Below are 26,220 nucleotides of genomic sequence, written 5' to 3' on the forward strand. Positions count from 1 at the left end.
AGACACCATATCGGGAACAGCATTAAAGCGGAAAATTTTTCTCAGGGTGAGAATTTTTTATTTAAACGAAACAGAAATTTCACAAGAGTATGCCCTGTTGCTATCCATGATTTGTTACAGCATGAGATGAGCGCACATACAACATAAGAGTGCAGAGAAAAGCGCTACAGCGACACGGACGGAGCTGAGGCGACTGCAGCAACAGAAAACGTCCCGCTGACATTTTATACCTCCACAACGACTAATTTGGAAACGACTGATTGCGAAGATGCCGGGGATGATGGATAAAGGTTCAGAATATTTAGGAAAAGGTCGCTCAAATGGTACCAAGAGTCCGTCCAATGCCTCTAACGGACATTTTTCCGACGAAAGCGGCAGCGACGACGACCATGGTAGGAATAGCCTCAAACAACCTCCTATCGCTCCCCGTGTTCGCTTTTCGAATGTTTTTATTGGAACTAGACACCGCATATGTTTTTTTCTTCGTGTTTTTCAGATGTTGGGATGCGGGTTGGTGCAGATTATCAGGCAAATATTCCCGAATTTGAGCCGGGTAAGGTTTTACTTGTTTCTCGGAGTGACTGACGGTGGTAGCCTCGATATCCTTCTGTTTAGCCTGCTGTTTTGAGTCTATGACTGCAGAGTTAGTTGAAAGTTTATTTCAGGTTTTTACTCAATATGTGGTGTAAGAATGGATTATTTACGATGTAGTAAACTAGGTGAATAAACTAAACTGAACCGTGGCTACTTCACCTACTTACTCACAACTTGTGACATCCGTTAATTTCATAAAATGATCAACATTTCTTTATTTAGTTTTAAATGAGCATCTATTGTCTCTCCACGTACATTGAATCATGTAATTCCTAACTACAATGTCCTATGAGCATATAAGAGTCGTAATAATTAATTAGCTTGATTTGACAGAAATTTCATAATCTCCTATAGCTCCTAGATCTCCTGGAGCGCACCTTCTATTACTGAACTGTTGACCAAGGGTTTTATCATAAAAAAAGACTATAACAGGACACATCTATGTTCTAAGCTTTAAGTGCAAAACAGGCAATCAAGAATAAAAAGAAGAACAAACCTACTCCACTTACAGCTTATCTCAAACTATGCCTTTGCTCTGTAATACATTGAAAATTGGGAATTTAAGTCTGAAAAAAGTGACATCCTGCCTAATTACAACATGAGAGAATAGCCCAGTGTTTCTCAATTCCGGTCCTCATGACCCACTGCCCTGCATGTTTTCAATGTTTCCCTCCTCCACCACACCTGATTCAAATGATCAGCTCATCATCAAGCTTTGCAGAGGCCTGATAAGGAGCCATTCATTTGAATCAGGTGTGGTGGTGGAGGGAAACATTGAAAACATGCAGGGCAGTGGGTCATGAGTACCGGAATTGAGAAACACTGGAATAGCCTAACTTCTATTAGGTTTAGGATAGTTAAAGACAAGTCTTTTTTTCAGTAGAGGCAGAGAAATTGTTAGTTGTCTGTTACATAGGAAAGAGCTGGATCCTACCTGTCTTGTAATGCAATTCATGACACGATGACATAATCAGGCGTCTTCCCACTAGGTCCACATGGGGCTTACAACCCTTCCTAAGGAGTAGTCCCAGATACCACATGTGTGTCAAATTGGTGAATACCTAGTTATAACTTAAAATGTGCAGATAATTTTTTTGAAAGTAGCAGTTTGATTCAAAGTTATTGTTTGGGGTTTTATTAATACGATATTTCTCCATATTCAGGTTCCACCAAGTATACAGATAAAGACAGTGGAGGGATGCTGGTCTGGTCTCCATATCACACTATTGTTGACTCCAAACGTAAGTTAAGGTGTTTTAGCACAGCTCTTGCTCTCTTTTGTCTTAAGATCAGACCAAACTAATAATGAGTCTTTCCCTCCACAGTGGATGAATACATTGCTATCGCCAAGGAGAAACACGGATACAACGTGGAGCAGGTGAGTCCCTGAGTGGCTGAATTTCCATCCAGTCCATTTCTATCTTCTTATGTCACTCAAATATATGTGCTGGTTTGTCCAGATAAACACTTTTTTTGTGCCAGTTCTACAGCTGCCATTACACCAAAGATAAATGTTTTGTATTAATATCAAGAACATTGCGGTTTCCTTGTTAGGCCTTGCAGATCTGATCTGTTGCATTGGTGTTTTTATTGAGGCGCCAACTTTTCCACTTCAGCCAAATATAACTTTTTTGGGCTTATTTAACTGATTCTTATTTTCCAAGAAAAAGTAGAAGACTCTCATTTAGTTTGGAGTGTATTCGTTCAGATTCCTTATGAATGAAACATTATAGAGTTCCATCTTGAATGTTTTGGACATCAAATATAGGATTACAGCAGGGTTATTTTTGAAAGGTAAACATTGTTTGTTATCAAACATGTATGATGTGTTAACTTCCACTCCACATTTTGATCAGCGTTCCTGCAGACAGAACCTTCAACATCTATACTCACCTTGAACAGGTCAATCGAAAAAGCTATAATGTGGTACAAATGCAAGGCCCTCTTTTGTTTTCTAACAATTACTATCCATTTTATTAAACAAGATACATCTTGTTTTTCCTTAGTTTTGACAAAAGCATACTGAGCCTTGACATGATAAATATGTTATATTTGTCTTCAGATATGCCACGAAAGAGTAGTTGGCTTCAACTTGTGTCTCCTTTGTGTGGGTCATTAGGGCAGAATGTATTCTTAATTATGAACAGTGCAAGATACAGCTAAGAGTTTGAGAATGGGTATAATCTGAGGAATGACTTTGTAGTGGTTTAAAGGGGAACTCTGTTATTTTTAATCCTAGACCTTATTTCTGGCTTGGAATACGTTTATCTACTCACCGAGAACAGTGCTGTTATGTGACTACTTGCAGCTATAGCAGAGCAAACGGGGTGATTTCTGCAAAGGCACTCTACTCCCCCTGGAGCACAGTTTATTTACTCCTTGCTCTGTGACGGTCGGCTCACTTCACACGGAGTTTGCTACTGCTAGTTTTGTGCAACATGGCAGGATATTTATCAGATTTTGACAACGTGAACGGCGACTTTGAGTAAGATGGATGTTCTTACTGGAGTGAATGAGCTGTGCTGCAGCCATGCGTGTCAATGAAGTGGTCCCAGTAGAGGTGTGTGTAGAATTCCCTCTGTTAGCTCTCCTATAGCTGCAAGTAGCCACATAACAGTAGTTATGTGCTAACAGAGCAATAGTACGCGTTCGTTCATTCATTCGTCTTAAAGTATTGGTGAAATAAAGACAGATAATGCCTTATTTTTGAGGCTGCATTGTCTAAGCCCCGTTCACTCCGTTATATGGATTGCGAGTTATCTAAATATCTTATGAAGGACGCCGACTTTCGCCAAACTGTTTTCGGTGAGTAGATAAACGTATTTCATGCGAGAAATAAGGTCTAGGTTTAAAAACACCGGAGTTCCCCTTTAATGTCAATATGTTACAGGCGTCACAACTGAAATTATCCATACACAGTGAAAAAAAAATGGACTTAGCCACAGTATCATTCATGTTTGGGTAGACTGCTGTTCTTTCCCCAAGGTGTTGCATTTTGTTGTCACCATCTTGGGTTTTTGTAGCCAGAAGTAATGAGTTGGATGGATCTGACTGAGAAGCATAGGGCACAAGGCTTTTCTTTTAGGTAGTAGCTACAGCACTTGTCACTCAAAGCAGTCCCACTCTTAATGATGCGTAACTTAAAGTTTTAACACTTACAGGTGAATTATGTCAGAATTCATGAAGTTTAATTAAAGGGGAACTTAACTGTAGAAACCTTCAGGCTGTAAACACGTGTATTTCTTCTCTCAAAGTTAAGATTTCAATTGGGGGATATTTGATGATGATCTTGCTTGCTTCAGTGGGTCAATTAAGGACCTACAGATATTTAAAGGGCATTTTTCAGTGGATAAAGTTCCTCAGAAAGAAGTTAGATATTGATATCGAAGGGCAGGGTAGGAAAAGATTGCTCTTTAAAGTAAATTCAGAGTTTTTATTACAGAACAAGCCAATCAAATGCATATTTTTTTTCTTTCAGTATCAGCCCTCAGTACTTCAATACTTCTCCAAAATTGCTTCCAGTATAAATCTGAAAATACAGATCTACTGTTTAAACTGTGACAGTTATGTTTGGAGGGAGTCTCTATTGCCTTTAATTTCTCTATTGATTTTAAATGCTAATACAACCAAAAACATTGACCTGAATTCATGCAGATTTCATTGGAGTCCTAATTTATTACTTATACTTGGTTTATAGCCTTTAGTCACTATTGCAAACCCACCCAGTTGTCACATTACAATCGTATTTAGTACAAGTGACCACAGAACCAAGAGAAGACTGAGTGAACTGAGCAGAGGAACAGTTAGTTTAAAGCAGCTTAGTTACGACACAGTGAAGCTGAACATCCAAACAAATTCCAGGTACTGGCTGTGATGCAGTATTGTTTGTTTACCAACTGAAAAGAGGAAAAAAATATTCACTTGCTGAGGTGTTTTACTGGAAGCATATTCTGAAACTTATGTATGGTGTTAACACTCTGTGCCTATGTATGTGTGTGTATTCAGGCTCTTGGCATGCTCTTCTGGCACAAACACAACATAGAGAAGTCGCTAGCGGACCTGCCGAACTTCACCCCGTTCCCAGACGAGTGGACTGTGGAGGACAAGGTGCTGTTTGAGCAGGCCTTCAGCTTCCATGGCAAAAGCTTCCACCGCATCCAGCAGATGGTGAACACCTAACACTACAACAGCAATAACAACAAGAATCTGTGTGTTTGCAGCTTGCAGTGTTTATTCTGCATTTATGAATGTACAACCATGTGAACAAGAAAGAAACCTTAATTATAAGGTTTTACATACTATATAGGAGCATAATCAGAAAATATGTCGGGACTTGTTAAATGAGATAAATACAGCCTCTGGGGAACAAACACATGAGTAAACATGTTACATATATAATGATACAGTGTAATATTGTTGTTCGTGTGAGGTTTTAGTTACCTAATGGAGACTTGATGAGCATCAGAACTTTTGTTTTTCATGATTTTCTGCTACATAAAGCATTAGAACCATTCACATAATTCATAAGAATGTCCTGTCATTAGAAATCAAATCTTAACAACCCTAAATTTAAAGCTTTGAAAACTATTTTAAGTACTGCTTATATTAAAGATATATGTAAAAAGAAAAAAAGAATAATCAAGACATTGTTGAAAGTTACATCGAAAAAAGCTGTTTTCATTAGTTCAGATAATAAATGAAAGCCTAGATTCAATAAATGAATCACTGTAAACTTCACATCAGAACTTTCTCTTCCCGTCAGCTGTCTCACAACTTCATGCCTTTAACTTTGAAAGCTTTGAAGGTGCCAAACGATTACACTAATGTTAGACTAAACTATTTGACTGCACATGATTTAGTTAAAACTAGCTTCACTTGCAGCAACACAAACTGAAAAAATGGTGCTGAAGCTTTGATGTACTAGAATTAACTATCAAAGTACATTTAATCCTTCAAACTAATTTTTTGATAAACTTCTGAATCTACAACCATCACTTGTAATGGTGTTTTTTATTTTTTCCAATTGTGATACCTTTGGTTAAGGATTTGAGTACCTCTACAGTCACAGCACAGAACTCATTACTCTGCGAGATAAGACCCTTTAGTAACATACTATAATACAGTTTATTTCAGATGACTCATTATGGCCTTCAATGCTGGAAGTATATGTGAAATGTTACTGTGTTTCAGTTACCAGACAAATCCATCTCCAGCCTTGTGAAGTATTACTACTCGTGGAAGAAGACTCGTTCCAGAACTAGTCTGATGGACAGACAGGCTCGTAAATTGGCCAACAGAAGCAACCAGGATGACAGGTACCGCTCACTCATTTGCATGGGCATCTGGCAGAAAGACAGAGTCAGCAGACTGTCGGAGCAAAGGCAGACTTCTCAGCAGTGTTGTTTTGAAAACGGTTTGATCTCTTGTAAATTAAAGCAGATAATTTATACTTACATATAAAATATATACACGTGTGACCTGGTTTCCATCTCAGTCTCAGCTATCTCACTGTTGATGTCAGCTGGCCTATTAGAAGCCACATTTCAGGCCAGCTGCTATAAAAAGGTTTTTGCCTTCCTCAGCCTGGACATTTTTAAACTCATGTTCAAACCATTTGAAATATTTAGTCACCTAGTTTTTTTTAAAGTACTGCAAAAATAGCACCAAAATAAATATCTAAATATCAAAAGTAATTTAGTTAAGTATCCAGAGAGAAGAACCTCATTTCTGTTACAATTGGGCTTCCATGCCACATAAACTGCTGAACACAGTTTTTATTTAACAACAGACACCAAAGAGAACATGTTGGTCATGGTTAAGTGAGTGTCCTGACCTACTGCAGCAAGGGTACAAGTCGTATGAGGCACATCTTATATCCACACCTTTACAGGTGCAGCCTTTTGAGGCAAACCCTGAATCCTTTTACACCACCCAGAGACTCCTTCACTACCACAGCAAGCCTAATGGGGATGCAAAGTGGTGTAATGTGTTAGTTACACAAATGATTCAGTCAACGGGGAATTGATTAACTATTTATATATTTCAAGATAAAGATATTTCAAAGAAAAAATGCTTTCATTTGGTCAAAGTGCTTAATTGTAAAACTTGTCGTTTCTCAGCATAAACGTGTATTTCTGACCTAAAGTTACTAGTAATGCCAAAGATTTTTTTCAAGAAAATAATAAGATCCGTTTAGATGCTGTTGTCTGCATTTCAACTGCAGTCTAACATCCAATAAGAATTAGCTATGTTTTTAACTGACTTCTCGCTGTGTGTGTTGGCTTTGTTAATATTTAACAGAACGAAAGAAAGAAAAAAAATTGGATTTCAGAACCACATAATACTGATTATGGCTCTACCTTTAAATGATATAGCATGCAAAAATAAAATCAAATTGATTTATAGACAGATAAAAGTAGTTTTAACTTAAAAAAAAACTATCATAAAATAAATTAAGTGAGGTAAACCAATAAAATAAGTTCTTCAGATAAAATTTTGAAAAATGTTTTTTTTTCTCTCACTTATGTTTCTCTTAATTGTTTACCAGTTTCTCTGTGTAAGTGTGAAAATAAAATTGCTTACAGTAAAAAGTATCCTATAAGTATCTTTTCTAATAATTTTCAGCTTTTCTACTGTAGCCTTATTGATATTTACATCGCTAAACCCTGTTATAATGTTTACCTGTTATTTTCTGCTATTCACATGCTTACTACAGAGTAGCCATTTATCTTAACTGGTGAAGCATAGTTTAGACAATATCCTAGAGTGGGGGGTGACATCAATTGTTCGTTTTCTTTTCAAGACATTTGTAATAAACTGTAACATGTTATCACGGTAAATCGGAGAAAAACTAAAATCTTACATCTGAGGAGGCAGCACCTGTCAAGTTTGGCCTTTTTGTGATAAATGATCAAAACCATGACTTGATTTGGGAATTTCACTTGTTAGATGTCAGATCTTATGTTCAGGTTGTTAATTAATTTGACATCGGGTTTCTTTTTGGGAACTTGTCAGTCTGTGCTGGTGGAGCTTCTTGTTCAATGGGTAAATCTTGGACTGTTTTTGTTGCTGTAGTGACGAGGAGATGGAGGACACCAATCCAATTGAAGCAAACGACAGTGACTATGATCCCAACAAGGAAGCCAAGAAAGAGGTAAGAGAACTTGAACAGCTGTGTCCATGGTGATAACACATGCTGGCTGGTTACGTCAGCCATAACCATTTATACGAGCAGTTATGCAGCTTAGGTGAGCTGGACTCAGTCTCCTACTGAGAAACACCTCTACACTGCAAGAATAGAACTGAGAGTTACACAGAAAGTCCACATTTAATTTACAAACACACTTAAGCAGTTTCAACAAATCTGTTTTACTTTTAAGCAGTTTTTTGCAACCTTTTCAATAATTGCACCTTCTTTGGTTTTGATGGGTTGTACAGATGCCTGTAGAGACCAACCTGCTGGCAGACTCTTCCAGCTCCTTCATTTTTCAAACGCGACAGGTAACATAACACCTGGAGGTGCATGACTGGCTGAAGCAACACCAAAATGCCCTCACCATTCGCAAGGTCTATAATGGTGACCATAAACTAATCCAGATAACAGAAAGTTTGGGTTAAAACTACTTGATTATAAGATGGAGGATTGACATAATTATGAATATATTAGCTACTGTAGGTGTTAAAAGAAAATACACTAAACAGAGTGCACAATGATACATACAAAAACTTTACTGATATTATTCTTACCACTATCATTTCATAATATGTGATTCTATGATTATGCAATGAAGGGCAATAGATAGTACAAATATAATGTATACATGACAATAAATCCAGCAAATACATTTTGTAATATAGAAAAGTTTCTTAACCTTAAAATATGTTGGAACAGCGTCATTTTGTTTCCTTAGTCCAAAGGGATCTCAAAGTAGCTTTTCTTATGCAAAAGTCAAATATTTTAAAATTTTCTTAGAAATAAAAAGATACTAGCTTTTTTTAAAATCTTAATTTTGTTTTGCTGTGTAAATGCTAAGAAATTTAGCAAAAAAGCTGGTGTTTAGCTTGTCAGGTTATCAATGAAAAAAAACCTATTAGTGTATTAAACAGCTGTTACAAATATTAATATTTCTTTTTATGGTATTTTTTTTTTCATTTAGTGGCATTAGCATTATTGTCAGGGGTGCAGATCCGATGTCAGGATTGGGGGGGACACAAAAGTGATTTTTTTTTTTTTTTTTACTGCCCGTATGCAACTCCCCATGCCACCATAAATCACAACTTCGTAGAGGCTCGCCATATCATTCAAAAAGGACTTGTATTTTGCTGACTATTTTTTGACTCTCAGTAATACGGGACAAAGTGCGTCCCTTTTCAGCTCAATACGGCACGGCACGGTTGGCAACCCCCAGCACCCACTTTCCAGAGCTGAGAGAAAGATTGTGTGTGTGTGTGTGTGGTGGTGGTGGGGTTATTGTTTTTTTTAAAGCCTGCTGATGTCATCAGCATCGGTGTAAGAAACTACCCATTCATTTGCATTGTTTGTAGTGGAAGACACCAGAGATGGAATGTGGAGTCATAAATATATTTTTCAAACATTATTTGTTCTACCATTTCAATCATATCTTCTTAGAGGTTAATCTAAAGTGTGAATAATGTGAAGTCTGAAAATACATTTGTTCAATTTTGAATAATTTAGGGGGGGGGGGGGGGGATTCATGTTTTTCAGAAACATGAATCCCCCCCCCCCAAATTCACCCCCCGGATCTGCACCCATGGTTAATGTTATAGTTGATACATACACAGGAGAAGGCACTTACAGAAAGTTTTTTTTGTCATCAGCTTTGTACTCTGACAGCTGTCTATCCACAATGACTCTGATTACTGTGTAGACCACAAGAATAGGACTATGAACACACACATGGAGCCCTCACATCCCCCACCCCAACGCTCCACACACAGAAACGAATCCCAGTATATTCCCTGATATGAACACTGCATTAGCATAGTGAATTTTTTGGAAACAAAACACTAAAACTTGCAGCTGCAAGCAAAAAACTGCATAAACGGATAACAATAAGTTAGCTACACTTACCTAAATTGCCAGATAAAGATGCACAATAGACTGCTTATCTGAGTCTGGCTGAGGCTCAAACATTCAAGGCTGGAACACAAGTCATAGTTTCCAACATGGTGTCCATGCACTGATGCAGACTTTGAATGAGGACAGTGGATGTGCATGGAGTCTTGATGCTCAAGCAACAGTGTTTTATGAATTATTAAGGTCCAGACTCTTCTAGACTACAATTATTTATTTTATTAATGAATCAGAGGTAAAAGGAAAACTAATAATGCCAGATAACTTGTCTGATAACAGTTAAATATATTTTAAGTTTCAGGTCTCATTTAGTATTTAAAGTAATTTGTTAGTTAAAATAAAAGCTCCTCCTCCTCACTGTATTTTCTTCCCTTCAGAACCAAGCTGAGCCAGCCATGCCAGGCTCTAAGGTGGCTTTAGGTCGACGGGAGCACCAGACCCTTCAGCACCGACACCACCAACGCTCCCGTTGCCGCCCCCCTAAGGGCATGTACCTGACTCAGGAGGATGTGGTGGCCGTGTCCTGCAGCTCCTCTGCTGCTAACACGCTTCTCCGTCAGCTGGATATGGAGCTGGTGTCCCTGAAGAGACAGGTAGGAGGCACTACAGTACTTTCACTTGCTACTTCTCATCAGATACAAACAAAATAACTACCTGCCTTATCCCACCATTCTCATCACTTAGGAGAACAGTGATCCAACAGTCAATTCAGAATGTCCACTGTATCACAATTCTGGCAAATTATGAGGTCTACTGATCCATTTATTTTCCTTGAGTACTGTGACCAACAAAGATTAGTAAATTGAATAAGTATATGAAATAAATGAAAAGACTAACTTAAAGAATAAAAAGTATTTCCATATCAGCCATATCAAATTATTTCACATGAACTTCATTTCTTTACTTTACCTTGATGTATGAAACTTGTTCTGGCCCCTTCGATCTCCTTTGGTACTCCTCTTGGACCAAACCAGTTCCAGTTTGAAGACTTCATTCTACGATGGTTCTACAGCCAGTGTCACCACAGTGCCATGTTATCATATCACTTTAAATGTTTCATCCAATAGGCCTACACCTCTGAACCTGTTCTAAAGTTCTGCAGAGGACCACAGTTAGGAGAGATAGTTCATCTTCATGGATCACTATTTTGGTGTAATTTCCCTTGCAAACTCGTGTTTTGATATCGCCAGTGTGATTTCTAAGTACTTATTTAAAGAACAGTCTGTGTTGGTGAATTTTACCTACACCATACTTTTTTGAGTGGGATCTATTAATTACAGCTGAAAACAGTGACAGCGAACGCAGCTCTGTGCAGCGTTTTTTGGGAATTATTTTTTATATCTGAAGTTTATGCAAATAATCATCCAAACATGAAACATGCTACAGACAGGGCAAATGAGATTTGTTATATTTGCTTGAGTGCATCCCTTGTGTTCCTAAAACATTTAAAATTAGTTTGATGGATGAAAAGGAGGATATCTATGTCTATGAAGAATAGGATATTGTTCTTTGCACAAAGTACTGCCAAACGGGTTTTGATTAAAAAATCATTAGTGGGACGAAATTACTTATGGTGAAAATATGTTTTACATAGGTATTTTACAGATTTTAGGTGTAAGGGTTGCACAGTGGAGTGTGCATGTTCTCCCCATATATGAGTGGGTTCTCTCCAGGTACCCCGGCTTCCTCCCATTGTCCAAAATTAAACTGGACATGCATGTTAGGTTAATTGGTGTCTCTAAAAAAATTGTCCTTAGGAATGAGTGTGTGTGCGGTTGTTTGTCTCTGTGTGGCCCTGTGATGGACTGGCGACTTGTCCAGGGTGTACCCCGCCTCTCGCTCAATGACAGCTGGGATAGGCGCCAGGCCCGCCGCGACCCAACCGATGGATTAAGCGGGTATAGAAAATGGATGGATGGGTTGCAATTTTATCTAATTGCTCTATTGGATTTGAAATGTCAGATGTAGTTTCCATTTCTGTTTTTCTCTTTGCATTTTGAGAACTTTTAGAAAATAAATTTTTTTAATTAAGAAATAATGTGAAATAATCTTTGGAGAAAACATTAAATCACATTTGTTCTCTGCCTGGATTTTTAGAATGAAGCCACAATAAAGACCAGTTGTAATGATTGAGGCCTGTCTTGAGAAGCTGTTTGCAAGTCAAGAGATGTCACACGAGCTTACCTTGCTGGAAGCCCAAGCATCAAATCATTATTTTGCGCAAACTAGAAGAAAGCTCCAAAGTCTCAGAAGGCTTCATCTGTCGTATCGCTTCATATTACGAACCAGCTGAGCTGTGGTTCCCTGTGTGGATTCAACACAATGTTTGAAGAGGGTCTTTGGTGTTTATTCATGGATGGGGAGCGTCACGGTTTCATGTTAAATGCAGAGAAATTGTAGGAATCACTAACTTTGATGTGGGTTTTCTGCCCTCACCTGAGTGTATCTGTTCTGTTTCTTAGGTCCAGAATTCCAAACAGATGAACAGTGGTCTGAAACATGTGTTGGAGTCTGGTATTGACGATTTCAAGCTGCCTGAGGTACATGCATACATAAGTATGAGCTTAAAAAAAACCTCTTAAATCTCCTCTTAAAATATGAAATATCTCTTGTTGAAATCAAATATAACTTTTAAGCTTGATGTTCAGTCTGTTTCTACCTGTAGATCACCTAAACTCTGCTCTTTCATCTTGCAGTCCAATCAGAAGGTGAATGCCCGCTGGACCACAGACGAACAGCTGCTGGCTGTTCAAGGTAGGTTTCATCATTGTTAGTTACAGATGTTACTAATTAAAAAGGTTTATTCACCAAACCTCATGCATTAAGAATAACTTCTTTAATGTTAGAAATATATTTTTTTATTATGCTGCTGAAAATAGCACAAATTACAGCTGATTCTGCAGCTCTACTTGGCTTTAGAAAGCTTAACAGTGAGTTCCATTGCATTTAATATTAGCCTGCCACAACATTCTGTTTTGACTCACTCAATAGTGTCTTTGCACCGTTTTCAGACATGTTGTTTTCAGAGAAAAAAAACAAGTATTTGTGGGTGTCTCTTACGGCCACATATAATTAAAATAACACATGAAACCATAACATATAAGGACGCTACACAATGTTTGCAAAAAGAAAGGATTTATTAAAAAGTTGCCACTGAAAAGAAAAAAGTGGAAAAAAAAAAGTTAATGGTTAACCCATAAAGTTATGCACCACAAAGAGATGGAGCCCCCAGCCAAAAGGAACAAAAAGGGGAAACACAGGACCAGCCACGCAGTGGGCCGTCACACCCTGCGTTTTCCCCACTTACTGAAAAAACAAACAAAAAAAAAAAATACATAACCTGAAACAAAAATGACAAAACAGGACTACCGGCAGTCTCCAACTCAAACTAACATAACAAACTAAAATAAGAAAAAAAAAAAAAACCTGCCATCTAAGACAGATGAATTAAAAAAAACAAAAAAAAAAAAACAAGGGTTAACTATTTAATCTATCCATCCATCCATCCATCCATCCATCCATCATCTGCCGCTTATCCGGGGGTCGGGTCGCGGGGGCAGCAGCTTGAGTAGAGCAACCCAGACGTCTCTGTCCCCGGCCACTTCCTCCAGCTCTTCCGGGGGGACCCCGAGGCGTTCCCAGGCCAGCCGAGAGACATAGTCTCTCCAGCGTGTCCTGGGTCTTCCCCGGGGTCTCCTCCCAGTGGGACGTGCCCGGAACACCTCCCCAGGGAGGCACCCAGGGGGCATCCTAACCAGATGCCCGAGCCACCTCATCTGACTCCTCTCAATGCGGAGGAGCAGCGGTTCTACTCCGAGCCCCTCCCGGATGACTGAGCTTCTCACCCTATCTCTAAGGGAGAGCCCAGACACCCTGCGGAGGAAACCCATTTCGGCCGCTTGTATTCGCGATCTTGTTCTTTCGGTCACTACCCACAACTCGTGAGGTAGGTGAGGATGGGAACGTAGATTGACCAGTAAGTAGAGAGCTTCGCCTTCTGGCTCAGCTCCCTCTTCACAACGACGGGTCGGTGCAGAGCCCGCACCGATCCGCCCGTCAATCTCCCGCTCCATTCGTCCCTCACTCGTGAACAAGACCCCGAGATACTTGAACTCCTCCACTTGGGGAAGGATCTCATTCCCGACCCGGAGAGAGCATTCCACCCTTTTCCAGCTGAGAACCATAGTCTCGGATTTGGAGGTGCTGATTCTCATCCCAGCCGCTTCACACTCGGCTGCGAATCGCTCCAGTGAGAGCTGAAGGTCACGGCCTGACGACGCTAACAGAACCACATCATCTGCAAAAAGCAGAGACCAGATTCTGAGGTCGCCAAATCGGACACCCTCAACGCCCTGGCTGCGCCTAGAAATTCTGTCCATAAAAGTTAGGAACAGAATCGGTGACAAAGGGCAGCCCTGACAGAGTCCAACTCTCACCGGAAACGTGTCCGACTTACTGCCGGCAATGCGGACCAAACTCTTGCACCGGTCATACAGAGACCGAACGGCCCCTATCAAGGGGTCCGGCACTCCATTTTCCCGGAGCACCCCCCACAGGACTCCACGAGGGACACGGTCGAACGCTTTCTCCAAGTCCACAAAACACATGTAGACTGGTTGGGCGAACTCCCATGCACCCTCCAGGATCCTGCCGAGGGTATAGAGCTGGTCCACTGTTCCACGGCCAGGACGAAAGCCACACTGCATCTCCTGAATCAGAGGCTCGATTATCCGACGGATCCTCCTCTCCAATACCCCCGAATAGACCTTACCAGGGAGGCTGAGGAGTGTGATACCCCTATAGTTGGAACACACCCTCCGGTCCCCCTTTTTAAAGAGGGGAACCACCACCCCAATCTGCCAGTCCAGAGGCACTGTCCCCGATGTCCACGCGATGCTGCAGAGGCGTGTCAGCCAAGACAGCCCTACAACATCCAGAGCCTTGAGAAACTCAGGACGGACCTCACCCACCCCCGGGGCCTTGCCACCGAGGAGCTTTTTGACCAACTCAGCAACCTCAGCCCCAGAAATGGGAGGCCCCGTCTCCGAGCTCCCCAACTCTGCCTCCTCCGAGCACGTGCTATTTAATCTAAAGAAAGCAAACCATCCATGTGGCTGCTGCCCCCAGAGTGAGAGACCGTGGCCTTCCTCCTCTCCCTCTTTGTCCTTGACCTGATTGTTAATAGTCTGTGGAGGAGGACAAAGAGGAAGGGGGGGGGGGGGGGGGGGCAGCACACAAAACACTCCAGGTGTGCCTTTACCTGGCCACACATAAGTGTCCTATTATTCACCATTTTGAACTAGTTAGTCTCAGCACCTGAGGTAACATTTCAACAATTCAGGCAGCGATATCAACAGTGGTGGGCCATGCATTTCACACCTAGGCCTTCAGTGGTGCTTCGTCTGAATCGATCCACATTCAATAACTATTTTGTGGCCGTAAAAAACATTTTTATGTAGAAATGCAGTATAAAGAGCTGTTGCGTTGCAGATAGATAACTCGTGTAGCCAGAATAAATGCATTTACTTAAGAAACAAACCAGGGGTGCACAAGTTTTCCTTCTACTGAAGCCACAGCTGCCACACACAAAAAAAAGCATCAATAACAACCTCATATTTATTAGAAAGCAACATTTTACTCACCAAAAATCCTGATTATTTGTACACAAAATACATCCTCCTTACTTTCCTCATTACTCTGTCGTACAGATTATCCCTGCATTTCAGTTAATCAAGAAGTCCTTCTCTATCGCCATTAGGGTCGGGACTCGATTTAAAAAAAAAAAAAAAAAACTAATTTAGAGACTTTGTCATTAATTAATCAAAATCAATCACATTTTTAATATATAATATATATCTAGATATTTGACCTGAAAACAGTGAGAAGTCATTTTTTTCACAGGGATTTTAGTATACCATTAAATGATGACTGCATACATAAGCTTTTTTTTTTTTTTTTTTTTTTTTTTAAATTAACCAACCGTCCTCTTATCGACGCTTCCATCCACCAGTCTGTTTTTAAAAAAATTAAATTTTTTATGCCTTTTAATGGACAGGACAGATAAAAAGAGACAAAGCAGAGAGAGGGGGAATGACACGCAGTAAAAGGCTGTCTGATGCAGGATTCGAACCGGGCCAACGGCAACCAGGACTGTAGCCTCTATACATGGGGCGCTGGCACATCCCACTACTACGCTACCGACCATCCCATCTGTGTTTTTTTTAAAACAAAATTTCCCATCCACGGGGCCAACCAAAGCGGTCTCATTAGCTTCTTCGTTCATGTTTGATTATTGTCCACTGTGGTTTGTTGTCTGAAGTCAGTGGCGGTATTTTTTCTGGTTCAACTACGGTGGGGCTAACCCATAGCGCGGTGGGGCTCAAATCAATACCACAATTTCAATGTGAATATATATTGAATAAAACAACACCTCCCACAGCTAGAAACACACACACACAGACAGAGAAAGAGAGACGGTATAGTTAATAGGTCATTTGTCCTAAAGCCATATATAGTCTAACACACAACAGCCAAGAGTCAAAACACAGCCCCTACCAATTAAGTATGCTATTAGGCAACAAGACTGCAGCAAGGAAGAGCATGAAACAGGCGATACGCAATAACAAAGTCTGCAAAGTTTCCAAAAACAATATTAAAACTCACCAGGTTGAGATTTTCAAATTAGTACAATCCGCCGGGTTTTGTGACGGGCATGCACTCAAAGCGCGCTCACATGAGTGATGTACGTCATGTGACTGACTGTTGTCATCGCAGCTGCCTGACGTGGAGGCACTGTTGGACTCCGCACTTCTCTTGGTTTTTTGTGGTAGGGCGAACGGTAGGGCTAACACAATTCTTGGTGGGACTATAGTCACACGAAACCCTACGCTGGCACCGCCTATGTCTGAAGTCATGAACGTTAGTTGGTGCTTCAGTATACTCGGTATGCCTGAAACTCATCCAGTCAGATACGTTCCGCGGTGCAAAAATACACGTGGACAAAATTGTTGGTACCCCTCAGTTAAAGAAGGAAAAACCCACAATTCTCACTGAAATCACTTGAAACTTACAAAAGTAACAAATGAAAATTTATTGAAAATTAAATAATCAAAATCAGCCATTACTTTTGAATAATTGATTAACATAATTATTTTTAAAAAAAAAAACTAATGAAATAGGGCTGGACAAAAATGATGGTACCCATAACTTAATATTTTGTTGCACAACCTTTTGAGGCAATCACTGCAATTAAACGATTTCTGTATTTGTCAATCTGCAGCTGTCAACAGGTATTTTGGCCCACTCCTCATGAGCAAACTGCTCCAGTTGTCTCAGGTTTGATGGGTGTCTTCTCCAAATGGCATGTTTCAGCTCCTTCCACAGATGTTCAATGGGATTCAGATCTGGGCTCATGGAAGGCCACTTTAGAATAGTCCAACGCTTTTCTCTCAGCCATTCTTGGGTGTTTTTGGCTGTGTGTTTTGGATCGTTGTCCTGTTGGAAGACCCATGACCTGCGACTGAGACCAAGCTTTCTGACACTAGGCAGCACATTTCTCTCCAGAATGCCTTGATAGTCGTCAGATTTCATTTTACCTTGCACACATTCAAGACACCCTGTGCCAGATGCAGCAAAGCAGCCCCAAAACATTGCTGAGCCTCCTCCATGTTTCACCGTAGGGACAGTGTTCTTTTCTTCGTATGCTTGGTTTTTGAGTCTATGAACATAGAGTTGATGCGCCTTACCAAAAAGCTCCAGTTTGGTCTCATCTGTCCAAAGGACATTCTCCCAGAAGCTTTGTGGCTTGTCAACATGCATTTTTGCAAATTCCAGTCTCGCTTTTTTATGATTTTTTTTCAGCAGTGGTGTCCTCCTTGGTCGTCTCCCATGAAGTCCACTTTGGTTCAAACAATGACGAATGGTGCGATCTGACACCGATGTACCTTGGCCTTGGAGTTCACCTTTAATTTCTTTGGAGGTTGTCCTGGGCTCTTTGGATACAATTCGAATGATCTGTCTCTTCAATCGGTCATCAATTTTCCTGTTGCGGCCATGTCCAGGGAGGTTGGCTACTGTCTCGTGGGTCTTGAACTTCTGAATAATATGAGCCACTGTTGTCACAGGAACTTCAAGCTGTTTAGAGATGGTCTTATAGCCTGCACCTTTAAGATGTTTGTCTATAATTTTTTTTCGGATGTCCTGGGACAATTCTATCCTCCGCTTTCTGTTGTCCATGTTCAGTGTGGTACACACCTTTTCACTAAACAGCAGAGTGACTACTTGTCTCCCTTTAAATAGGCAGACTGACTGATTATGAGTTTGGAAACACCTGTGATGTCAATTAAAGGACACACCTGAGTTAATCATGTCACTCTGGTCAAATAGTTTTCAATCTTTTATAGAGGTACCATCATTTTTGTCCAGCCCTATTTCATTAGTTTGTATTTTTTAAATAATTATGTTAATCAACATTTCAAAAGTAATGGCTGATTTTGAAATTTCAATGAATTTTTATTTATTGTTACTTTTGTAGGTTTCAAGTGCTTTCAGTGAGAATTGTGGGTTTTTCCTTCTTTAACTGAGGGGTACCAACAATTTTGTCCACGTGTGTAAGTGCGATTAAAATGCGTTAATTTATAATGCATTCATTTTTGTGTAATCAATTAATCTTAATTAACGCGTTAAAGTCCTGGCCCTAATCGCCATCGAATCTAATGCTGAAAGTCGAGCCTGCCCTTGTCAGAAACCGGCAGGACACAGGACACATGTGCAGGATCTTTTCAGAAAAAGAACGTTTATTTATTAACTTCTTAACAGGTGTTTCCAACAGAGAAACAAGAGCTATGAAAAATCTATGACACTGATCTCAATAACTAAGGTAGATAAACTATAAAAGATTATTATTTAAATTTAGCTGCTCTCTTCTAAAGAGGCGTAACAAAGAAAAACTCTCCTTCTAATGGAGGATCTAGAAATTTAAAAAAGGAACGAGGTCATGCAACCACTCCTATAACGGAGGTGCTAATAGACTTACAAATCAAAGTCACTCCTAAATGGAGGAAATCAAGCTAAACTGGAATTCTAATCAAACTTTAACCAAAACAAAACTCTAAGGTGGAAACACTTAGGGAATTAGGGAAGACAATCAGATACCAGGACACGGGAGTTATCTGAAACGAGAGGAGAAGTTAACATATCAAAATAAAACAGGAAGTGACAAGACAACGGATTTCAAAACTTAAAGTGTTCGGAGATCATAGGGTAACCCGAACCCTAACCCTGTCTCATTTCTGGCATAAGTTTCATAAGTTTTAAAGTTTTAAATCCATTTCTTCTCCTCCTTCGGCCATTTTACGCTACAGGGCCCGCAGAACTGGTTGTGAAAGCCTCCAGGAAGATTTCTTTGACCCTGTCAACAAATGATGGCTGAAATGTGATTGGTTAAATGCTTTAATATGAAAATACACATATGGAATCAGTGCAACCAAGGGGAAAGCTATGAAAGGAAGCGGACAGACCATTTGGAATTATATAATAAGTATTCATGGACGAAATATAATTCACATCAGTCTGTGATTCAGATATTTTTTTTAGGTCAGCAGAGAAGGTCTTGCAGGCCCTGATGGCCCTCCACTGGATATCAGTGTGGCTGCTGTGGAATAATGTTGGCATTCCTACTTGTAACAACATCTACTGACAGATGTCGGTTGCTGACAGAGAGTAAATCTAGTTTGTGTGTTAGGGTTTGTGAATGTCCAACTTTGGATTTATTTTCCTTGTCTTAGTTTTTCTGTTTTGTTTTATTCTGTTTTCTTGTTTGTGACAGAAAACTGCAATACCAAAATGTTATGTTTTTAAAGGGGAAGTTAGTTTTTTTTAAAGCTGGACCTTATTTCTGGCATAAAATATGTTCATCTACTCAGCGATTGCAGTTTGGTCCTTCAAGTAGTGTCCTTCAGACGCTATTTAGATAACTTCCATCCATCCATTTTCTATACCGACAGTCCGTTAATCGGGTAGCCGGGTGGGCTGGAGCCTATCCCAGCAGTCATCGAAAGGCGGGGACATCGAAAGGCTTGCTGTGAGGTGACGGTGCTAACCACCACACCACTGCGCAGCCTATTTAGATAACTTGATATCCACATATAACCATATATAACGGGAGTGAATGGGGGCTGCACGGTGGTGTGGTGGTTGCCTCACAGCAAGAGGGGTCCAGGTTCAATCCCCAGCTGGGGCCTTTCTGTGTGGAGTTTGCATGTTCTCCCCATATATGCATGGGTTCTCTGGGTACTCCAGCTTCCTTCCACTGTCCAAAAACATGCATGTTAGGTTAATTGGTGTCCTTAGGGGTGAGTGTGAGCATGTGTGATTGTTTGTCTCTGTGTGGCCCTGTGATGGACTGGCAACTTGTCCAGGGTGTACCCCACCTCTCACCTGATGACAGCTAGGATAGGCTGCAGCCCCCCACGACCCAACCAACAGATTAAGTGGGTATAGAAAATGGATGGATGGGAGTGAATGGGGCATAGACAATACAGGCTCTAAATAAGGCATTATTGGTCTTTATTTCACCAATACTTTAAGACAAATGAATAAATGAACACTGTGAGTTCAGAGCTGCTGTGTTGTTGTTATTGGGGGGCTATCGGGGGCTTCCTACACTTGCATTGAGTGCTTTGAGCTGTTTTTAAGCTGAATCTGAAGCAACTGGTATGTTTACCATAACTACTGCTCACTTAGAAGATTAAGAATAGTTTATAGTGATATGATGTTGCGAGAAAACTGTGATCCTGCTAAAACTTCAGTGATATATCTGACTTGATCTTGAGTTGGACCTCTGTCCCTTTCATTGGCTTTACAACATTCAGTGGGTCTACATGATGATATTGATTTAATTATAGCTATTGTTGTATTATGCTCTTTATTCGAGCAAGGGCAATTATCCGCCATATATGGCGGTGAATAAATCGAATCATTGGCACAAAGCTTGTCATACCTCGGTATGATAGGTGCTGTATGGCGCTGTACCCATTTCAGCTATTGCTAATAGAGCCCCTTCCGAATGACCTCTTCACCATCAACAACAACAACAACAAACTCAGGCATTCGAGAAAGATGGTGAACGAAGAGCAAACTGAAGCTACGTCCCTCTACAACGGCGCATTCTCCATTACGTTGTTTGTTTCTTTCCGACAGCGGTGACAACAACAGTAATATTGTCTCCATTGACTTCCGAGTCACGACCCCGTGAAATAATCTCGAGCATGCGCAGAACGCAAAGTCCTATTCACCACGTGCTTCACCGTCTACAAGCACGTTTAGTGTGATGATCAACCGAGTTTTCTCGGGGTCTTAATCCGACTGCGAGTAACACGATCTGGTAAAATTTTTAGTCAAAAGTATACATAAACTTAATAACTGAGTCTTATTGTAATTTAGCCATTAATCTGATTCTTTACAGTGCCATGTAACCCCACTGATTGCCACGAGTGACCAATGACCAAATGACTAAATACCATTGGTTCAACAAACTGATGAAGCCATCAGTGTTTTGCATGTCTTGTCTGAAAAAGGACTTTGCAACACTTGATGGGCAGGTGGCATTTGCATAGCAAAAAAACTACAAGAAATGCCTCGAACAACCACCTGAACTTAAGTTGCACTGTGCCTTACAACTTGAATAAGGGCAACTGGACTTCCTCTTGGATCTTGAAGACGTTTCACCTGTCAAACAAAAGGCTTCTTCAGTTCTAAACTAGATGGTGGGGAGTATCAGCTAATAAGCAGAGAGGGTCATTACAGTCAGATGTGTCACTTAACCCCCTGACCAATATGCGTGTTGTTTGAGTCATTGTGACCTATTCAGAAGTCCAGTTGCCCTTATTCAAGCTTTGGATTACCATGAGCTGGATGAAGTGAAGTGTCTTACGTCTCACCCAACAACAGTTGTTTTTTTTTGTTCATGTGATAACTGTATGAAGTAGGCACAGAGACCAGCAGTGTGTGCATTTTCTTGAGATGGATTAATTGCACTTCTTGTTTTCTTCTTATCTTTATACACAATCCATTTTTCATGTTCTCCAGGTGTCAGGAAGTATGGAAAAGACTTCCAGGCCATCGCTGACGTCATTGGTAACAAGACTGTCGGCCAGGTGAAGAACTTCTTTGTGAACTACAGGCGGCGGTTTAACCTGGAGGAGGTGTTGCAGGAGTGGGAGGCAGAACAAGGAACTCAAGCTCCCAACGGAGACAGTGTAACCTCTGGAGAGGAGGGGAAGACCAACTCAACCACTCCATCAGGGAAGAGCACTGATGAGGAGGATGAGGTGGCAAGACATTTAACATTACATGCTTAAATTTGAACAGACAGCTTACCCTTCTGTATGTATTGTGCTTTGTGCATGTTCTCAGGCACCTACAACAACACCTGCATGCTACACATTCCTGCTGATCATTTTACAGTTCTGTTCTTTTGGGTTGATTTCCTTCCTTCCTTTTAATTTGATCAAATTTTTATGTCGCCATATTTTCCGTGACAATTCTCAATTATCCAATAATTTTTCAAGGCCAGCTGATTTAATAAGTGGGTACTTGAAGATGTTTTGCCACTTGGTCAAGAAAATTAAGGACTAAAGAGGCCTGATGAGTAAGAAATGAAATTTCTTCAAGGATCCATTACTAAATCCATTACTAAATCCAATTGAGCGTCATTCTAAATTTTCCTTTGTAACAAAATAATTTCCTGGTTGAGAATCACTTGTATGAATAACAGTGCCCTGCCTTCTCCTCTCCACAGGGTCAGGTCACTTCCACAGGTGCATCACCTGCTGCATCCTCTTCTTCTTCAGCTCAAACTCCTGTGACATCGAACACCTCCTCCTCCCTCCACCAGCCCCCTCCCCTCCTTAGGCCCTCCCTGCCGGCCACACCGTCCCTGCACCGCCAGCCCCCACCCCTCCAACAGCAGGCCCGCTTCCTGCAGCCCCGCCCAAATCTGCAGCAGCCCCCACCTCTTATCCGCCCTTCCAACCCAATGCCACCCCGCCTCAACCCTCGCCCTGCCCCTGTTACCCTTGGAGGTAACCCTGGTGGGTCAGGCCCAGGTTCCGTTCAGCAGCCCTCTGGTCTGGCTGCCCATCAGTCAGACACAGCCTCATCTTCCTCTCTCCATTAACTAATGTCATATTAACTTTCTGTTTAAGAACCAGGGGAATGAAGATATGTAGTTTCAAACTAAAGCTGTTGGCAAGGCTCTGCATTCAGGTCCTGTGGGAAGGTCTGATTTAGTACCTCAAAGCACAAGCAGTCATTGTATATCACTCTTACACAAAGGTGACACATTCATAAATTTAATGTGCTATTGGTTGAAGTTAGTCTCTTCCAAAGAACTTAGATGCAAAACATCTGCTGAGAAATGGGCGAGTGGTTTTAAAGTCAAGTCTTTGTTTTTGAAAAGATGTTGGAGAACCTGTTATTCGGTCCTCAGATGGCTGTAACTGAAATTGTACAGACAATTATATCAGAACTATGTTGTTGTCAAGTAGTTCTCACCACATGTAGCTCCTCCAAGGTACAATCATGTACACCTTTCTTTATCCATAGACTGTATATAAAAGATGGACAAAGTCACCGTCTTAGACTTCAAACTGATGTGGTTGTGCCTTAAAGAGCAATGCAGCTCTTGGCCACTTGGTGCTGGCTACAAAACTTTAGTGGCTCCGATAGAGCCTCGAGTAACAGAGTGATGAAATCCTAAACAATACATTTTTCTCACAAGTCAGTATGATGTCATTAGCTAGATTCAGTCCTGATCAATGTACTGGTGGTCAATTTCTAGCTAATTTCATAATCAAGTAAATATTAGCCGAAAAGATGTGTATTGACCAGTCAGTTAGCAAGTATCTGTCTCCAACTCCACCTTTGTGTCCAAATTTGGTTTAATTTATAAAAAAAACAAAAAAACATGATGGTGACAACTAAATAGCAAATGTGAGAATTCAGAAAGGCAGCTCATGAATTAATGGGTAATGACAAGGTGATTGCTTCCATTTCTTATATAGAGTCATTGTTTTTCTCCATCACTCTCTCCACCTGAACCTAACTGCAGTAACCAACAACAAATATGAAACTCATCAGTATGTGTTTTCATTTCAAGTGATTTTGTCAGTCCAGTGTAAGTAGAAAAGGATTTGAGGCTCTACTACAGGCAAGACTTTGAACTGAATGCTAACGTCAGCAAGCTAATGTGAGCACAATGACGATGCTGTAGTATATATGTTGTTTACTACGTTCACCATCTTAATTTAGTGTGTTAGCATGCTAACATTGGCTGTTAGTTTTGCAGGTATTTAGATCTGATGGTGACACAAGAAAGTCAAAGGTTGACAAGACTTTAGAATTGCATAAATGCACCCAGTATTTGATGTTTTTTGTTTGGACCAACCTAAAGGCCAACAGTCCAAAATCTATACAGCCAAGATGGCAAAATAACTTGATGTTGTGTTACTCTTTATAGCCAAATTCAACTATAAAATGCAACAAATTAGTGTAGAATAGAAAATACTTTATTCAAAATTTTCAATTCAAAAGGATCTTCTTTCAGTAGAATGTTTGTTATTCAATTTATGCTTCTTGTGATCCTTGTGAACCCATTTAATTTGAATGACTTGATAACATTTCCCTCTCGGATCACTCTTAGGATACTGTTCACAGTTTTAGCTCAGGCACATATTCATATTGTGGTAATACTATAAACACTGCAGTCTCTAGGGGATGTTAGTTTAAATAACTGTAAACTTTTAGTCTTGTGTAACAGGAATTCTTGTGGGTTTTTTTTCTGTATTTTTCTTTACAAAATCGTTGTCAACAAATCTCTGTCAGATTCAAAATAACAATTTTAGTTAGTCCGGTTCGCAGTACCTTAAGAGAACCAGACTTGCTCTCTTTGTGACTTTCAGGTCCAAGACCTGCCGAAGATGTACATTAAAAAAAAAAGAATGCCAACAAAGGTAAGGGTTCCTCAGCTGGTCTCTTAAACCTTTAGAAAACAAACGGGAAAAATGCTTAATTTGTTTGGGTAGCAGCAGTCATCGCTCTAGTCCAGTGTTTCTCAATGTCGGTCCTCATGACCCACTGCCCTGCTTGTTTTCAATGTTTCCCTCGACCACCACACCTGATTCAAATGAATGGCTCCTTATCAGGCCACTGCAGAGCTTGATGACGAGCTGATCATTTGAATCAGGTGTGGCAGAGGAGGGAAACATCAAAAACATGCAGGGCGGTGGGTCATGAGGCCCGGAATTGAGAAACACTGCTCTAGTCAGCGCTCACTGCTGTGTTGAGAGCAGCAGGTGGGACTCAGTGGAAATAATTAGTGTTGCATTCATGGTAACTCAGACGAACAATGCCACTGTGACTGTGCATGAGATATATTGAGAGGATTGTACAGAAGATCATCAGAATAAATGCTCAGCTCCTTTAGCAGAAATGGCTGAGCACAGTTTGTATGATACTGCTAGTGTTTTCATGATAACCAGAGGTATATAGCCTCTCAGAGAGGCAGGATGACAGTTAAATTGAAGGCATCATTGTATGCAGAAAAATTAGACGTGCATATTTGTTTTTTTGTTTGTTTTGTCTGCAACCCCCTGCCAATCCAAACTTCTTTGCTTTCAAACATTTGGTTTACAGTCAATTTTAAGCTTTCTGAAATCACTAATGATTCACCCAAAAATCATGTGGCATTCTTAGAAATAACTTTCATCATGAGCTATCAGTTTGTCTTTCTTTTATTTATTCTTCTTCCTGGTGCTACCAGTTTAAACTTGGTGTAAAAAAAATCATTGTGAAAGTGCTCTTAATGCTTTTGGACAAAAATAAACCACAGTGTTTATTGTAACTGGAATCATATGTAGTGTCCTTTGAGTTTGAATAGAACTTGTAACACACTGATGTAAATATAAAGCTGCTAAGGTGTATCTAAGGTTGTTGGCTGTTCTCATTAAAAAAAACACATTTTTACTAAGAATGTTTTCATTCTTTAGCAGAATGTTTTCAGTGAACCTACTGATACAGTCAACATTCATAGCTTTATTGATGGTCATAATTTTTTAAGTGACATGCTCTGTTTTGGTTCTGGCCTGTTTACCACTCTCTTCATGTTGTTGCTGTCAAGACTTGTTCAGAAACGTGAACTGAACTTTCAGAAATTGTGGTATGATTACTTTAGTTGTTGTAGTGGATTCATTGATAGTGGATTTATTCTATCGTTTGATTTACACGTAATTTTTCATCAGTGGTTGATGTAAATTTTGAGGGTTGACTTTCTTTAAAGTGTAAGTCACACTGCACATGTGTTGTCCTTAACGGTTGTTCAGCATTTTCCCTGCAATAATAAAAGGCAGCAGCAGCAGGTTGTTGATGTTAGTCACTTCCTGCATTATGATTTCCTTCTCTGTTGCTGCGGCTGCTTCGTTGATCAGATATGATCAATAGTAGTTGATCCGATCGACCTGCTTGCTACAGTGTGA

The 26,220-nt window shown here is 40.3% G+C and overlaps 1 protein-coding gene across 2 annotated transcripts; it reads left to right on the forward strand.

Moving 5' to 3' along the window:
* Window positions 1–25,718, forward strand: rcor3 (REST corepressor 3). 2 transcript variants are annotated; one of them, XM_072383545.1, is made up of 13 exons: window positions 1–392; window positions 497–553; window positions 1,758–1,835; window positions 1,920–1,972; window positions 4,600–4,761; window positions 5,785–5,909; window positions 7,669–7,747; window positions 8,032–8,094; window positions 10,066–10,281; window positions 12,151–12,228; window positions 12,385–12,442; window positions 21,776–22,017; window positions 22,488–25,718. In XM_072383545.1, exons 1-13 carry the CDS (start codon window positions 269–271, stop codon window positions 22,863–22,865), a joined length of 1,713 nt encoding a protein of 570 aa, XP_072239646.1. In that variant the 5' UTR covers window positions 1–268; the 3' UTR covers window positions 22,866–25,718. The 2 variants fall into 2 exon arrangements, with proteins under 2 accessions (XP_072239646.1, XP_072239647.1); XM_072383546.1 differs by lacking the exon at window positions 8,032–8,094.
* The last annotated feature ends 502 nt before the right edge of the window (window positions 25,719–26,220 follow it).

This window comes from Leuresthes tenuis, unplaced genomic scaffold (assembly GCF_036924035.1).
Source record: "Leuresthes tenuis unplaced genomic scaffold, fLeuTen1.0.hap1 SCAF_4, whole genome shotgun sequence".
NCBI classification, from domain to species: Eukaryota; Metazoa; Chordata; class Actinopteri; order Atheriniformes; family Atherinopsidae; genus Leuresthes; species Leuresthes tenuis.